Source organism: Bombina bombina, chromosome 2, assembly GCF_027579735.1.
Source record: "Bombina bombina isolate aBomBom1 chromosome 2, aBomBom1.pri, whole genome shotgun sequence".
Classification (NCBI taxonomy): Eukaryota; Metazoa; Chordata; class Amphibia; order Anura; family Bombinatoridae; genus Bombina; species Bombina bombina.
Window position 1 is genome coordinate 894,624,168 of NC_069500.1, and position 17,811 is coordinate 894,641,978.

Genomic DNA, 17,811 nt, shown 5'->3' on the forward strand with positions numbered 1-17,811 from the left:
TTTAAATGGACAGTAAACGCCTTGACGTTTTAATATAAAAGATTTAGTTATGAATAGTACAAGTTTTCAATATACTTTCATTATTTCTTTTGCTCCTGTAATTTAGCTCTGAAAAATTGTGGCATCTGCAAAACAATACATTTTTTACTAACAATATGTTCTTGGCTAGCCTTGTCAGCTGCACACTCAAGCCCAGACTGGCTCCCCCAAGTGAGGCTAGTAGTGGGCGGAGTTTGTTTATTGAAAACCAATTTAAGGAAAACAAGATGTTCATTTGTTTTAAACCTGTTTAGACTAGACTAAAAAGTTCTATAGCAAGGCTATAGAAATGTCTTGTAATTACAAGGTGTTTACTGTCCCTTTAAGTGTGAGGATCTGCATTTGCCAGGCTCCAACTAGCTCATGTAAATCATTATTATTGTTCATTCGGTTAAGAAAATAACATCTATGAAAATGAAGGACCCATTAGCAGCTTATATATTTGCTCAGTAGTTCACCATGTAAGCTAATGTTAAATACTTACTTGCTTACAATGTGACACAACAGATCTAACATTAAACAAGATTACTCTGTGCCTTTTATGTTATATTTCTCCAACATAGGTGTGTCCGGTCCACGGCGTCATCCTTACTTGTGGGATATTCTCTTCCCCAACAGGAAATGGCAAAGAGCCCAGCAAAGCTGGTCACATGATCCCTCCTAGGCTCCGCCTACCCCAGTCATTCTCTTTGCCGTTGTACAGGCAACATCTCCACGGAGATGGCTTAGAGTTTTTTAGTGTTTAACTGTAGTTTTTATTATTCAATCAAGAGTTTGTTATTTTGAAATAGTGCTGGCATGTACTATTTACTCAGAAACAGAAAAGAGATGAAGATTTCTGTTTGTATGAGGAAAATGATTTTAGCAACCGTCACTAAAATCCATGGCTGTTCCACACAGGACTGTTGAGAGCAATTAACTTCAGTTGGGGGAACAGTGAGCAGTCTCTTGCTGCTTGAGGTATGACACATTCTAACAAGACGATGTAATGCTGGAAGCTGTCATTTTCCCTATGGGATCCGGTAAGCCATGTTTATTACGATCGTAAATAAGGGCTTCACAAGGGCTTATTAAGACTGTAGACTTTTTCTGGGCTAAATCGATTCATTATTAACACATATTTAGCCTTGAGGAATCATTTTATCTGGGTATTTTGATATAATAATATCGGCAGGCACTGTTTTAGACACCTTATTCTTAGGGGCTTTCCCAAAGCATAGGCAGAGCCTCATTTTCGCGCCGGTGTGGCGCACTTGTTTTTGAGAGGCATGGCATGCAGTCGCATGTGAGAGGAGCTCTGATACTTAGAAAAGGCTTTCTGAAGGCGTCATTTGGTATCGTATTCCCCTTTGGGCTTGGTTGGGTCTCAGCAAAGCAGATACCAGGGACTGTAAAGGGGTTAAAGTTCAAAACGGCTCCGGTTCCGTTATTTTAAGGGTTAAAGCTTCCAAATTTGGTGTGCAATACTTTTAAGGCTTTAAGACACTGTGGTGAAAATTTGGTGAATTTTGAACAATTCCTTCATGTTTTTTCGCAATTGCAGTAATAAAGTGTGTTCAGTTTAAAATTTAAAGTGACAGTAACGGTTTTATTTTAAAACGTTTTTTATACTTTGTTATCAAGTTTATGCCTGTTTAACATGTCTGAACTACCAGATAGACTGTGTTCTGAATGTGGGGAAGCCAGAATTCCTATTCATTTAAATAAATGTGATTTATGTGACAATGACAATGATGCCCAAGATGATTCCTCAAGTGAGGGGAGTAAGCATGGTACTGCATCATTCCCTCCTTCGTCTACACGAGTCTTGCCCACTCAGGAGGCCCCTAGTACATCTAGCGCGCCAATACTCCTTACTATGCAACAATTAACGGCTGTAATGGATAATTCTGTCAAAAACATTTTAGCCAAAATGAACACTTATCAGCGTAAGCGCGATTGCTCTGTTTTAGATACTGAAGAGCATGACGACGCTGATAATAATATTTCTGAAGGGCCCCTAACCCAGTCTGATGGGGCCAGGGAGGTTTTGTCTGAGGGAGAAATTACTGATTCAGGGAACATTTCTCAACAAGCTGAACCTGATGTGATTGCATTTAAATTTAAGTTGGAACATCTCCGCATTCTGCTTAAGGAGGTATTATCCACTCTGGATGATTGTGACAAGTTGGTCATCCCAGAGAAACTATGTAAAATGGACAAGTTCCTAGAGGTGCCGGGGCTCCCAGAAGCTTTTCCTATACCCAAGCGGGTGGCGGACATTGTTAATAAAGAATGGGAAAGGCCCGGTATTCCTTTCGTCCCTCCCCCCATATTTAAAAAATTGTTTCCTATGGTCGACCCCAGAAAGGACTTATGGCAGACAGTCCCCAAGGTCGAGGGAGCGGTTTCCACTTTAAACAAACGCACCACTATACCCATAGAGGATAGTTGTGCTTTCAAAGATCCTATGGATAAAAAATTAGAAGGTTTGCTTAAGAAAATGTTTGTTCAGCAGGGTTACCTTCTACAACCAATTTCATGCATTGTCCCTGTCGCTACAGCCGCATGTTTCTGGTTCGATGAGCTGATGAAGGCGGTCGATAGTGATTCTCCTCCTTATGAGGAGATTATGGACAGAATCAATGCTCTCAAATTGGCTAATTCTTTCACCCTAGACGCCACTTTGCAATTGGCTAGGTTAGCGGCTAAGAATTCAGGGTTTGCTATTGTGGCGCGCAGAGCGCTTTGGTTGAAATCTTGGTCGGCTGATGCGTCCTCCAAGAACAAGCTACTTAACATTTCTTTCAAGGGGAAAACGCTGTTTGGCCCTGACTTGAAAGAGATTATCTCTGATATCACTGGGGGTAAGGGCCACGCCCTTCCTCAGGATCGGCCTTTCAAGGCAAAAAATAAACCTAATTTTCGTCCCTTTCGTAGAAACGGACCAACCCAAAGTGCTACGTCCTCTAAGCAAGAGGGTAATACTTCTCAAGCCAAGCCAGCTTGGAGACCAATGCAAGGCTGGAACAAGGGAAAGCAGGCCAAGAAACCTGCCACTGCTACCAAGACAGCATGAAATGTTGGCCCCCGATCCGGGACCGGATCTGGTGGGGGGCAGACTCTCTCTCTTCGCTCAGGCTTGGGCAAGAGATGTTCTGGATCCTTGGACGCTAGAAATAGTCTCCCAAGGTTATCTTCTGGAATTCAAGGGACTTCCCCCAAGGGGGAGGTTCCACAGGTCTCAGTTGTCTTCAGACCACATAAAAAGACAGGCATTCTTACATTGTGTAGAAGACCTGTTAAAAATGGGAGTGATTCATCCTGTTCCATTAAGAGAACATGGGATGGGGTTCTACTCCAATCTGTTCATAGTTCCCAAAAAAGAGGGAACGTTCAGACCAATCTTAGATCTCAAGATCTTAAACAAGTTTCTCAAGGTTCCATCGTTCAAGATGGAAACCATTCGAACTATTCTTCCTTCCATCCAGGATGGTCAATTCATGACCACGGTGGATTTAAAGGATGCGTATCTACATATTCCTATCCACAAGGAACATCATCGGTTCCTAAGGTTCGCATTCCTGGACAAACATTACCAGTTCGTGGCGCTTCCTTTCGGATTAGCCACTGCTCCAAGGATTTTCACAAAGGTACTAGGGTCCCTTCTAGCTGTGCTAAGACCAAGGGGCATTGCTGTAGTACCTTACTTGGACGACATTCTGATTCAAGCGTCGTCCCTTCCTCAAGCAAAGGCTCACACGGACATTGTCCTGGCCTTTCTCAGATCTCACGGATGGAAAGTGAACGTGGAAAAGAGTTCTCTATCCCCGTCAACAAGGGTTCCCTTCTTGGGAACAATAATAGACTCCTTAGAAATGAGGATTTTCCTGACAGAGGCCAGAAAAACAAAACTTCTAGACTCTTGTTGGATACTTCATTCCGTTCCTCTTCCTTCCATAGCTCAGTGCATGGAAGTGATCGGGTTGATGGTAGCGGCAATGGACATAGTTCCTTTTGCGCGCATTCATCTAAGACCATTACAACTGTGCATGCTCAGTCAGTGGAATGGGGACTATACAGACTTGTCTCCGAAGATACAAGTAAATCAGAGGACCAGAGACTCACTCCGTTGGTGGCTGTCCCTGGACAACCTGTCACAAGGGATGACATTCCGCAGACCAGAGTGGGTCATTGTCACGACCGACGCCAGTCTGATGGGCTGGGGCGCGGTCTGGGGATCCCTGAAAGCTCAGGGTCTTTGGTCTCGGGAAGAATCTCTTCTACCGATAAATATTCTGGAACTGAGAGCGATATTCAATGCTCTCAAGGCTTGGCCTCAGCTAGCGAGGGCCAAGTTCATACGGTTTCAATCAGACAACATGACAACTGTTGCGTACATCAACCATCAGAGGGGAACAAGGAGTTCCCTAGCGATGGAAGAAGTGACCAAAATCATTCTATGGGCGGAGTCTCACTCCTGCCACCTGTCTGCTATCCACATCCCAGGAGTGGAAAATTGGGAAGCGGATTTTCTGAGTCGTCAGACATTGCATCCGGGGGAGTGGGAACTCCATCCGGAAATCTTTGCCCAAGTCACTCAGCTGTGGGGCATTCCAGACATGGATCTGATGGCCTCTCGTCAGAACTTCAAAGTTCCTTGCTACGGGTCCAGATCCAGGGTTCCCAAGGCGGCTCTAGTGGATGCACTAGTAGCACCTTGGACCTTCAAACTAGCTTATGTGTTCCCGCCGTTTCCTCTCATCCCCAGGCTGGTAGCCAGGATCAATCAGGAGAGGGCGTCGGTGATCTTGATAGCTCCTGCGTGGCCACGCAGGACTTGGTATGCAGATCTGGTGAATATGTCATCGGCTCCACCTTGGAAGCTACCTTTGAGACGAGACCTTCTTGTTCAGGGTCCGTTCGAACATCCGAATCTGGTTTCACTCCAGCTGACTGCTTGGAGATTGAACGCTTGATATTATCGAAGCGAGGGTTCTCAGATTCTGTTATCGATACTCTTGTTCAGGCCAGAAAGCCTGTAACTAGAAAGATTTACCACAAAATTTGGAAAAAATATATCTGTTGGTGTGAATCTAAAGGATTCCCTTGGGACAAGGTTAAGATTCCTAGGATTCTATCCTTCCTTCAAGAAGGATTGGAAAAAGGATTATCTGCAAGTTCCCTGAAGGGACAGATTTCTGCCTTGTCTGTGTTACTTCACAAAAAGCTGGCAGCTGTGCCAGATGTTCAAGCCTTTGTTCAGGCTCTGGTTAGAATTAAGCCTGTTTACAAACCTTTGACTCCTCCTTGGAGTCTCAATTTGGTTCTTTCAGTTCTTCAGGGGGTTCCGTTTGAACCCTTACATTCCGTTGATATTAAGTTATTATCTTGGAAAGTTTTGTTTTTAGTTGCAATTTCTTCTGCTAGAAGAGTTTCAGAATTATCTGCTCTGCAGTGTTCTCCTCCTTATCTGGTGTTCCATGCAGATAAGGTGGTTTTACGTACTAAACCTGGTTTTCTTCCAAAAGTTGTTTCTAACAAAAACATTAACCAGGAGATTATCGTACCTTCTCTGTGTCCGAAACCAGTTTCAAAGAAGGAACGATTGTTGCACAATTTGGATGTTGTTCGCGCTCTAAAATTCTATTTAGATGCTACAAAGGATTTTAGACAAACATCTTCCTTGTTTGTTGTTTATTCCGGTAAAAGGAGAGGTCAAAAAGCAACTTCTACCTCTCTTTCTTTTTGGATTAAAAGCATCATCAGATTGGCTTACGAGACTGCCGGACGGCAGCCTCCCGAAAGAATCACAGCTCATTCCACTAGGGCTGTGGCTTCCACATGGGCCTTCAAGAACGAGGCTTCTGTTGATCAGATATGTAGGGCAGCGACTTGGTCTTCACTGCACACTTTTACCAAATTTTACAAGTTTGATACTTTTGCTTCTTCTGAGGCTATTTTTGGGAGAAAGGTTTTGCAAGCCGTGGTGCCTTCCATTTAGGTGACCTGATTTGCTCCCTCCCTTCACCCGTGTCCTAAAGCTTTGGTATTGGTTCCCACAAGTAAGGATGACGCCGTGGACCGGACACACCTATGTTGGAGAAAACAGAATTTATGTTTACCTGATAAATTACTTTCTCCAACGGTGTGTCCGGTCCACGGCCCGCCCTGGTTTTTTTAATCAGGTCTGATAATTTATTTTCTTTAACTACAGTCACCACGGTACCATATGGTTTCTCCTATGCAAATATTCCTCCTTAACGTCGGTCGAATGACTGGGGTAGGCGGAGCCTAGGAGGGATCATGTGACCAGCTTTGCTGGGCTCTTTGCCATTTCCTGTTGGGGAAGAGAATATCCCACAAGTAAGGATGACGCCGTGGACCGGACACACCGTTGGAGAAAGTAATTTATCAGGTAAACATAAATTCTGTTTTTTTTATATATATATATATATAAGTGTGCATCCTGTTATTTCTATGTTTTCTTTCACAGAAATGGTATTACATTTACTATATGGGACAGATGGACTATATACGGAAAGGAAGACTTTACTCTTCTGGATTTCATTAACGCTGTCAGAGTAAGATTATATAATTTCAAATTATCAATATAAAAGATTTCATTCTCCCCACGCGCACGCCCACCCCCCCCCCACACACACACACACACACACACATACAGTCTCGCTACAAATGTAAGCCGAAAAAGATGATTGTTACTGCAATATTTTTGAGATTCAATTCTGTTTTTCTAGCTTTTTTTCCCCAATTAATTTGTTAAAAATAGACTTTACATATAGATTTCTACTTGTCCTCTGAGTAGACCCAGTTTTTATATGCTTTTGAATGGGGCATGCATAGCATATGTGTGTATGCTGCTAAAAAAGGTAATAGCTTTTACATGAAGCAATTTTGCTAAAAGAATATATTGCAAAAAAAAAAAGTATATTCAAAAATGAAATGTATTGAAGCTCATAACAATGTTAACTATTATACGAAAGAAATTTCCTTGTATGTTAGAGACAGTTTACCCAAAAAATGTCTCCTCTTTAATTTGTTCCCAATGATCCATTTTACCTGCTAAATTGTATTTAATTGTTAACAAATAGCTCTAAAATGTTCCTTTTCAGTTGTTCTTTATAAGTATTGTATAGAGACAGATACAAATGGGAAGTATTTGAGTGATAATATAAGGAGATCTGATTGCACTGCAAGCTTAGCCAATTTTGATGGGCTGTGGTTTCAAAGAGCAAATACAGTTATTAAATTTACAAAAAGAAGCATAAATGAGCAATTTCTCATACATTTTATACGCTGCAGCTGGTGTCACAAATCATGGGGAGCACATTAACGGGAAAACTATTTTACAGTGCACTGTCCCTTTAAAACCAAAATGGAGCTTTTCCTGAAATTATTTGTATGTTATTCAAATTGTATTTTTTAATTTAATATAGCATGTTATTGTATTGTTTTCTCAAGTATGTTTCTTAGGGCATTTTATATGTATGTGAAAAAACAAATAGGTGAACAGGTATTTATGTCAGTACTAGAAGGCATATTAAAAATAGGCCTTGTTGAAGATGCTTCTCATTGGTCCATTCTATTGATGGTTGAGCTTAGTACATTTCAGCTTCATAACAGGAAACACTCTGCATTGTAGCCATTCTTTATTAAAAAAGAACATTATTTTGTATATACACATTTATAGATAAAATGCTGTACCAAATACTAGAAGCTACTATATGCCAAGTAGCTTCTAGTACAAATACAAGTATAAATGAATAAAATAATGTTTTTTTCTTCCTAATGGGAAAGAGTCCACAGCCGCATTCATTACTTATGGGAAATAAGAACCTGGCCACCAGGAGGAGGCAAAGACCCACCAGCCAAAGGCATAAATACTCCTCCCACTTCCACTATCCCCCAGTCATTCTTTGCCTTTTGTCCCAGGAGGTTGGCAGAGATGTGTCAGAAGTTTTCGTTTAAAATTATTTTACTTTTATTTCTTTTTCATATGTCTCTTATGGAGGGTGCTACCCTTCGACATTGGACGGGAGTTTTAAGTAGTCCTGTCAGTCTCTCGTGGAGGGCCTGGGTGAAAGTGAGAGTCCGGAGATGCAGTGGGAGCTTCCCCTGCGACACCATCCCGACTCGTATTCACAGCTCTGTTTCAGCACTTGGCATTGCCGAACTTCGTTCCTCTACATGCTGTCTTTTCTCAAGTCCATGACGGAGGCGATGCTACTATTCGTCACAGTTGAAGGGCCATGTTCCTGTTCTACGGCGTGGATTCTGGTAAGATCATTTCATTTTATTCCGTTATCTGTAATGTGATTACACATGAGGTACCTTCTGCTCCGATCTGGGAATCATGGAATAATTCCTCCTTAGGGTAGATTAGTGAACGGGGAAGGGTTTTTTGTTATCATGTTTCTTATGTGATTCAACCTGCTTGTGTATGTGCATAGGGGCTCTGCGGCCGAGATATATGCCTATGTGGCACATATTGGCTTGTTCTTTAGGTTGTGGTTTACACGGCCTAGAACTATACCTTAGGGTTATGCCTATTTTATTCAGACTTGCTTAACTTTTTCTGTGGGCCTAGTTTTGCCGCCCTTTAGTGGTGCGCTTTTTGGGATATTGCGGGGCATCTGGTGACCGGTCGCGTTTTTTACGTCTGCTCCGCTGAGGTCTAGTCATAGGAGGTGGTGAGTGCCCCCAGCCATTGTGGGTGTCAGGTACCAGTTGTTTTTTTCCCCCAATCTCTATTTATCTTGTGCAGTCTTAAGCCATGGAGGATTCCAATGCCGAAACTATTTCTTTTTAATGACACAATGAGTCCACAGATCATCTTAATTACTATTAGGAATACCACTCCTGCCCTGCAGGAGGCGGCAAAGAGCACCACAGCAAAGTTGTTAAATAGCTCCTCCCTTCCCTCCCACCCCAGTCATTCTCTTTGCCTACGTTAAGTGCAAGGAGGTGGTAAATTATGTGTTAGAAAAGATTCTTCAATCAAGAGTTTATTATTTTTAAAGTAGTACAAGATTGTGCTGCTTTGCTCTGGGGTGTAGCCGTAGTCCATATCAGTCTCTTCAGTAGAGCAGTGGTGGCTTTAGAGCAATGGGAACTTGTGGGACATAATTCTCACTGCGCCTCCCATATATTGATGCTGCCCTAATCCTCATAGCCTAAGTAAGATGACTCAGGCTTTATCTTTCTCCACAGGGCTATGTGAGGGAGAGGACCTCTCAAACCTGCTGAGCTGCCCTGCTGTCGGGCAGATTTTAAAGGTAAGTGCTGACCTTTTATTCTGGGTCGGTGAAAAAGATCTCAGAGGAAGTGGAGCACTTTATTTAACCTCTTAAGGACATATGACAGAATTTTTCCGTCATAAAACAATTGAGTAAACTGAAAGCTGTGTCCTTAAAGGGTTAAATAACTGGGGCTGAGGAGACTGATTAGGTGGCTTTATCTATGGGGGCATTTTATCACTTGGGGCTGAGGGTAAGGACTCAGTGGGAGGTGATATTGTAGTCACATATATTTGGGCTAAGCTGCGATATAGAATGCGGTAGCCAAATTTGCCCCCAGGATTGCTGAATGTTCAGTTAGCTCCGGTGGTGTAGTTTTTATAACAATAATAATGGCGACCGGGAGCTTGATTGTTGTTACGCCCACGATGGGCGGAGCTTCATGTGGCGGCAGTTTGGGCTGCGCCTCTTCTCTCCGATTCGGAAGAGTTTGGTTATTAAACGGAGGGACTGCTTATCACAGAGAAGGAGTCAGTATTTAGTGTTTACAGGGTCCGGACAGCGATACAGCTGCGGTCCGGAACTTTTTATAACCAATTGTACACTGTTTCGGAGGAGTCACTGCTAAGCACAATACATAATGTTTCTTCTGTTATGTGTGATCAGTCCACGGGTCATCATTACTTCTGGGATATTATCTGCTCCCCTACAGGAAGTGCAAGAGGATTCACCCAGCAGAGTTGCTATATAGCTCCTCCCCTCTACGTCACCCCCAGTCATTCTCTTGCACCCAAAGACTAGATAGGAGGTGTGAGAGGACTATGGTGATTATACTTAGTTTTTATAACTTCAATCAAAAGTTTGTTATTTTACAATAGCACCGGAGCGTGTTATTACTTCTCTGGCAGAGTTTGAAGAAGAATCTACCAGAGTTTTTCTTATGATTTTAACCGGAGTAGTTAAGATCATATTGCTGTTTCTCGGCCATCTGAGGGAGGTAAAAGCTTCAGATCAGGGGACAGCGGGCAGTTGAATCTGCATTGAGGTATGTAGCAGTTTTTATTTTCTGAATGGAATTGATGAGAAAATCCTGCTATACCGTTATAATGACATGTACGTATACTCTACACTTCAGTATTCTGGGGATGGTATTTCACCGGAATTACTCTGTAAAAGTACATTAAACCTTTTAATAGGTATTTAATTCATGTTAAACGTTTTTGCTGGAATGTAGAATCGTTTGCATTTCTGAGGTACTGAGTGAATAAATATTTGGGCGTTATTTTTCCACTTGGCAGTTTGCTTGTTTTGCTTATGACAGTTTCGTTTCTCTCTCACTGCTGTGTGTGAGGGGGAGGGGCCGTTTTTTGGCGCTCTTTGCTACGCATCAAAAAATTTTCAGTCAGTTACACTTGTATTTTCTGCATGATCCGGTTCATCTCTAACAGAACTCAGGGGTCTTCAAACTTCTTTGAAGGGAGGTAGATTCTCTCAGCAGAGCTGTGAGATTTATGTAGTGACTGTGTTTTAAAACGTTGCTCTGTAATTTTTATGTTTAAAATTTAATTAGTGTTGCTTTACTAATGGGAACAAACCTTTGCTAACAAGTTGTGTTGTTTTTAAAGAGTGATGCTATAACTGTTTTTCAGTTCATTATTTCAACTGTCATTTAATCGTTTAGTGCTTCTTTGAGGCACAGTACGTTTTTGTTAAATAAGATTGTAACCAAGTTGCATGTTTATTGCTAGTGTGTTAAACATGTCTGATTCAGAGGAAGATACCTGTGTCATTTGTTCCAATGCCAAGGTGGAGCCCAATAGAAATTTATGTACTAACTGTATTGATGCTACTTTAAATAAAAGCAAATCTGTACAAATTGAACAAATTTCACCAAACAGCGAGGGGAGAGTTATGCCGACTAACTCGCCTCACGTGTCAGTACCTGCATCTCCCGCCCGGGAGGTGCGTGATATTATGGCGCCTAGTACATCTGGGCAGCCATTACAGATAACATTACAAGATATGGCTACTGTTATGACTGAAGTTTTGGCTAAGTTACCAGAACTAAGAGGCAAGCGTGATCACTCTGGGGTGAGAACAGAGTGCGCTGATAATTCTAGGGCCATGTCTGATACTGCGTCACAGCTTGCAGAGCATGAGGACGGAGAGCTTCATTCTGTAGGTGACGGTTCTGATCCAAGCAGATTGGATTCAGATATTTCAAATTTTAAATTTAAATTGGAAAACCTCCGTGTATTACTAGGGGAGGTCTTAGCGGCTCTTAACGATTGTAACACTGTTGCAATACCAGAGAAAATGTGTAGGTTGGATAAATACTTTGCGGTACCGGCGAGTACTGACGTTTTTCCTATACCTAAGAGATTAACTGAAATTGTTACTAAGGAGTGGGATAGACCCGGTGTGCCGTTCTCACCCCCTCCAATATTTAGAAAGATGTTTCCAATAGACGCCACCACACGGGACTTATGGCAAACGGTCCCTAAGGTGGAGGGAGCAGTTTCTACTTTAGCTAAGCGCACCACTATCCCGGTGGAGGATAGCTGTGCTTTTTCAGATCCTATGGATAAAAAATTAGAGGGTTACCTTAAGAAAATGTTTGTTCAACAAGGTTTTATATTGCAACCCCTTGCATGCATCGCGCCGATTACGGCTGCGGCAGCATTTTGGATTGAGTCTCTGGAAGAGAACCTTAGTTCCGCTACGCTGGACGACATTACGGACAGGCTTAGAGTCCTTAAACTAGCTAATTCATTCATTTCGGAGGCCGTAGTACATTTAACCAAACTTACGGCTAAGAATTCAGGATTCGCCATTCAGGCACGTAGGGCGCTGTGGCTAAAATCCTGGTCGGCTGATGTAACTTCTAAGTCCAAATTACTTAATATACCTTTCAAGGGGCAAACTTTATTTGGGCCCGGTTTGAAAGAAATTATCGCTGACATTACAGGAGGTAAGGGCCACGCTCTACCTCAAGACAAAGCCAAAGCTAAGGCTAGACAGTCTAATTTTCGTCCCTTTCGGAATTTCAAAGCAGGTGCAGCATCAACTTCCACTGCACCAAAACAGGAAGGAGCTGTTGCTCGTTACAGACAAGGCTGGAAACCTAACCAGTCCTGGAATAAGGGCAAGCAGGCCAGAAAACCTGCTGCTGCCCCTAAGACAGCATGAACCGAGGGCCCCCGATCCGGGACCGGATCTAGTGGGGGGCAGACTCTCTCTCTTCGCCCAGGCTTGGGCAAGAGATGTCCAGGATCCCTGGGCGCTAGAGATCATATCTCAGGGATACCTTCTAGACTTCAAATTATCTCCCCCAAGAGGGAGATTTCATCTGTCAAGGTTGTCAACAAACCAAATAAAGAAAGACGCGTTTCTACGCTGTGTACAAGATCTATTATTAATGGGAGTGATCCATCCGGTTCCGCGGTCGGAACAAGGACAAGGGTTTTACTCAAACCTGTTTGTGGTTCCCAAAAAAGAGGGAACTTTCAGGCCAATCTTGGATTTAAAGATCCTAAACAAATTCCTACGAGTTCCATCGTTCAAAATGGAAACTATTCGGACAATCTTACCCATGATCCAAAAGGGTCAATACATGACCACAGTGGATTTAAAGGATGCTTACCTTCACATACCGATTCACAAAGATCATTACCGGTATCTAAGGTTTGCCTTTTTAGACAGGCATTACCAGTTTGTAGCCCTTCCATTCGGATTGGCTACGGCTCCAAGAATCTTCACAAAGGTTCTGGGTGCCCTTCTAGCGGTTCTGAGACCGCGAGGAATTTCGGTAGCTCCGTACCTAGACGACATTCTGATACAAGCTTCAAGCTTTCAAACTGCCAAGTCTCATACAGAGTTAGTTCTGGCATTTCTAAGGTCGCATGGATGGAAAGTGAACGAAAAGAAGAGTTCTCTCTTGCCTCTCACAAGAGTTCCATTCTTGGGGACTCTTATAGATTCTGTAGAAATGAAGATTTATCTGACAGAAGACAGATTAACAAAGCTTCTAAATGTATGCCGTGTCCTTCATTCCATTCAACTCCCGTCAGTAGCTCAATGCATGGAGGTGATCGGCTTAATGGTAGCAGCAATGGACATAGTACCCTTTGCACGCCTACATCTCAGACCGCTGCAATTGTGCATGCTGAGTCAGTGGAATGGGGATTACTCAGATTTGTCCCCCACTCTGAATCTGGATCAAGAGACCAGAAACTCTCTTCTATGGTGGCTTTCTCGGCCACATCTGTCCAGGGGGATGCCGTTCAGCAGGCCGGACTGGACAATCGTAACAACAGACGCCAGCCTTCTAGGTTGGGGCGCTGTCTGGAATTCTCTGAAGGCTCAGGGACAATGGAGTCAGGAGGAAAGTCTCCTGCCAATAAACATTCTGGAATTGAGAGCAGTTCTCAATGCCCTTCTAGCTTGGCCCCAGTTAAAGACTCGGGGGTTCATCAGGTTTCAGTCGGACAACATCACGACTGTAGCTTACATCAACCATCAGGGAGGGACAAGAAGCTCCCTAGCAATGATAGAAGTATCAAAGATAATTCGCTGGGCAGAGTCTCACTCTTGCCACCTGTCAGCAATCCACATCCCGGGAGTGGAGAACTGGGAGGCGGATTTCTTGAGTCGCCAGACTCTTCATCCGGGGGAGTGGGAACTTCATCCGGAGGTCTTTGCCCAAATACTTCGACGTTGGGGCAAACCAGAGATAGATCTCATGGCGTCTCGCCAGAACGCCAAACTTCCTCGCTACGGATCCAGATCCAGGGATCCGGGAGCGGTTCTGATAGATGCTTTGACAGCACCTTGGAACTTCAGGATGGCTTATGTGTTTCCACCCTTCCCGCTGCTTCCTCGATTGATTGCCAAAATCAAACAGGAGAGAGCATCAGTGATTCTAATAGCGCCTGCATGGCCGCGCAGGACCTGGTATGCAGATCTAGTGGACATGTCATCCTGTCCGCCTTGGTCTCTACCTCTAAGACAGGACCTTCTGATTCAGGGTCCATTCAAACATCAAAGTCTAACTTCTCTGAAGCTGACTGCTTGGAAATTGAACGCTTGATTTTATCAAAACGTGGTTTTTCTGAGTCGGTTATTGATACCCTGATACAGGCTAGGAAGCCTGTTACCAGAAAGATTTACCATAAAATATGGCGTAAATACCTATTCTGGTGTGAATCCAAAGATTACTCCTGGAGTAAGGTTAGGATTCCTAGGATATTGTCTTTTCTACAAGAAGGTTTAGAAAAGGGTTTATCGGCTAGCTCATTAAAGGGACAGATCTCAGCTCTGTCCATCTTGTTACACAGGCGTCTGTCAGAAAATTCAGACATCCAGGCCTTTTGTCAGGCTTTAGCTAGGATCAAGCCTGTGTTTAAAACTGTTGCTCCGCCATGGAGTTTAAACTTAGTTCTTAACGTTTTACAGGGTGTTCCGTTTGAACCCCTTCATTCCATTGATATAAAATTGTTATCTTGGAAAGTTCTATTTTTAATGGCTATTTCCTCGGCTCGAAGAGTCTCTGAGTTATCAGCCCTACATTGTGATTCTCCTTATCTGATCTTTCACTCAGACAAGGTAGTTCTGCGTACTAAACCTGGGTTCTTACCTAAGGTTGTTTCTAACAGGAATATCAATCAAGAGATTGTTGTTCCATCCTTGTGTCCAAATCCTTCTTCAAAGAAGGAACGTCTTCTACACAATCTGGATGTAGTTCGTGCCCTCAAGTTCTACTTGCAGGCAACTAAAGATTTTCGCCAAACTTCTTCCCTGTTTGTCGTTTATTCTGGACAGAGGAGAGGTCAAAAAGCTTCTGCTACCTCTCTCTCTTTTTGGCTTCATAGCATAATACGTTTAGCCTATGAGACTGCTGGACAGCAGCCTCCTGAAAGAATTACAGCTCATTCCACTAGAGCTGTGGCTTCCACTTGGGCCTTTAAGAATGAGGCCTCTGTTGAACAGATTTGCAAGGCTGCAACTTGGTCTTCGCTTCATACTTTTTCCAAATTTTACAAATTTGACACTTTTGCTTCTTCGGAGGCTATTTTTGGGAGAAAGGTTCTTCAGGCAGTGGTTCCTTCTGTATAATGAGCCTGCCTATCCCTCCCGTCATCCGTGTACTTTTGCTTTGGTATTGGTATCCCAGAAGTAATGATGACCCGTGGACTGATCACACATAACAGAAGAAAACATAATTTATGCTTACCTGATAAATTCCTTTCTTCTGTTGTGTGATCAGTCCACGGCCCGCCCTGTTTTTTAAGGCAGGTAAATATTTTTTAAATTATAATTCAGTCACCACTACACCCTTGGCTTCTCCTTTCTCGTTGGTCTTTGGTCGAATGACTGGAGGTGACGTAGAGGGGAGGAGCTATATAGCAACTCTGCTGGGTGAATCCTCTTGCACTTCCTGTAGGGGAGCAGATAATATCCCAGAAGTAATGATGACCCGTGGACTGATCACACAACAGAAGAAAGGAATTTATCAGGTAAGCATAAATTATGTTTTCCATATGAGTGGGACCGGACAACGCTATAGCTACATTCCAGACCTGTTATGATCAGTTTTTTTATAAGCAGTAACGATACTTCTGCACACACAAACAAGGAGTTGGCTTGAAATAAAGTTTGGGTATTAGAAGGGCAGATGGGCACCTCAGCAAGGTTTAGCTGAGGTATAGATAGTTTCTGCAGTAATTGTGTACTATTTTACTTTCTTTCTGCCCACAAAAATAAAAAATTACATTTTAAAATTTAAAGAGACAGTAACGGTTTTTATGTGTTAATTTTTATTAAAGAAATTCCACTCTTTTCTGAACCTACTCCTTCTAAGGCGTTTGCTGTTTAGGAGTCTGTTGACAATGGTCAAACTATGCCACAAATTTCTCCTATAGTGTCCCAAAAAATGTATGGACCACATGCAGTGCCCTGCGCTTCCTCTCACACTCCACCTGGAGTTACTCTGCATTTCATGCATTATCTGTTTTTCCCACGAGGTAGAAAACATTACTAGAGGATATATTTTCAATCATTTAGGGTGATTGATTCAGTAGTTGCTATTCCAAATGCTTCTTCCTTGTAACCTGAAAGAGGAAGATACTTCGGTAGTATCTGAGGGGGAATTCTCAGACTCAGATGGAGTAATATCTTTATCTGATCCTGAGGTTGTTTTCTTTCAGTTTTTTAGCTTGAATACCTCCATTTGTTATTTGAGGAGGTTTTAGCTACCCTGGGCGACTCCGACACTACCGGCATAGTCTATCCTAGAGCGTCCAGTAAGTTATAAGGAATAGGAGAGACCTTTTCTCCATTCCCTATATTTAAAAGGATGTTTCTCATATCCGACTCAGCTAAGGAGGCTTGGCAAACAGTCCATAGGGTGGAAGGAGTAGTTTCCACCTTAGCTAAGAGAACTACTATACCCTTAGTGGATAGTTGTGTTTTCAAAGGTCCTATGGACAAAAATTAGAAAAGGCTTACAATGGCAACCAGCTGTGTACTTTGCTACCGTCACTAGTGCGGCGGCATATTGGTTTCATGCGTTGCCTGATGCTACTAGGTCAGAAACTTCCCTAGCTGAAATCCAGGATAGGATAAAAGTTTTTAAATTGACTAATTCCTTTATTTTGAATTCTTCCCTTCAAGTTATCAAACTGGGAGCAAAGATTTCAGGTTTCTCTGTTCCAGCTTACAGAGCCTTATGGTTAGAGCTTTGCTCTGCGGATGTATGCTCTAAGTCTAAGCTTCCTTAGTCCTAAGAACAAGATTGACTTTCTTGGGAATCATAATAGATTCCTTTTTTTTGACAGAGGTCAGCAAATCAAAGATCTTCGATACTTGTCAATGGAGGTAATCAGGCTGATGGTAGTGGCAATGGACATCTTCTTGTTGTTCGGTTCCACCTCAGTCCTCTGCGGTTATCCATGCTCAGGCAATGGAATGGAGATTATGGGGGCTTGTCTCCTCGAATACTACTAGAGCAGGAGACAAAGGATTCTCTTCAATGGGGGTGGTCTCTGGATCATCTCTCCCAGGGAGCCTGCTTTCGCAGACTATCTTGGGTGATTGTGACAACTGACGCCAGCCTTCTAGGATAGGGAACAGTCTGGGGCTTCCTAAAGGCTCAGGGAGTTTGGACTCAGAGTCTGTTCTTTGTTTTTCCTATAAACATTATGGAGCTGAGAGCGGTTTTCAATGCTCTTCTGACCTGGATCCAGTTAGCTTCGGTCCAGTTTATCAGATTCCAATCGGATAACATAACTTCGGTGGCTTACATCATTCATCAGGAAGGAACGAGGAGTTCCTTGGCGATGACAGTGGTTACCAAAATAATTCAGTGGACAGATACCCAATCTTGCTATCTGTTGGCGACCAACATCCCAACGGTGGACAGCTGGGAGGCGGACTTCTTGAGCAGGCAGACCCTTCATCCGGGGGAGTGAGAGCTCCATCCAGAAGTGGTTTCCCAGCCTGATTCTCAGATGGGGTCAGCCGGAATTGGACCTCATGG

General features: G+C 43.0%; 1 protein-coding gene across 1 annotated transcript in view; it reads left to right on the plus strand.

Annotated features, from left to right (window-relative positions):
* Window positions 1-17,811, plus strand: part of UBA6 (ubiquitin like modifier activating enzyme 6) — a 250,035-nt gene that overhangs the window by 213,524 nt on the left and 18,700 nt on the right. The window contains exon 31 of the mRNA XM_053703266.1: window positions 6,515-6,602. Coding sequence (XP_053559241.1) covers window positions 6,515-6,602 — 88 coding nt within the window. The remainder of the gene's footprint in view (window positions 1-6,514; window positions 6,603-17,811) is intronic.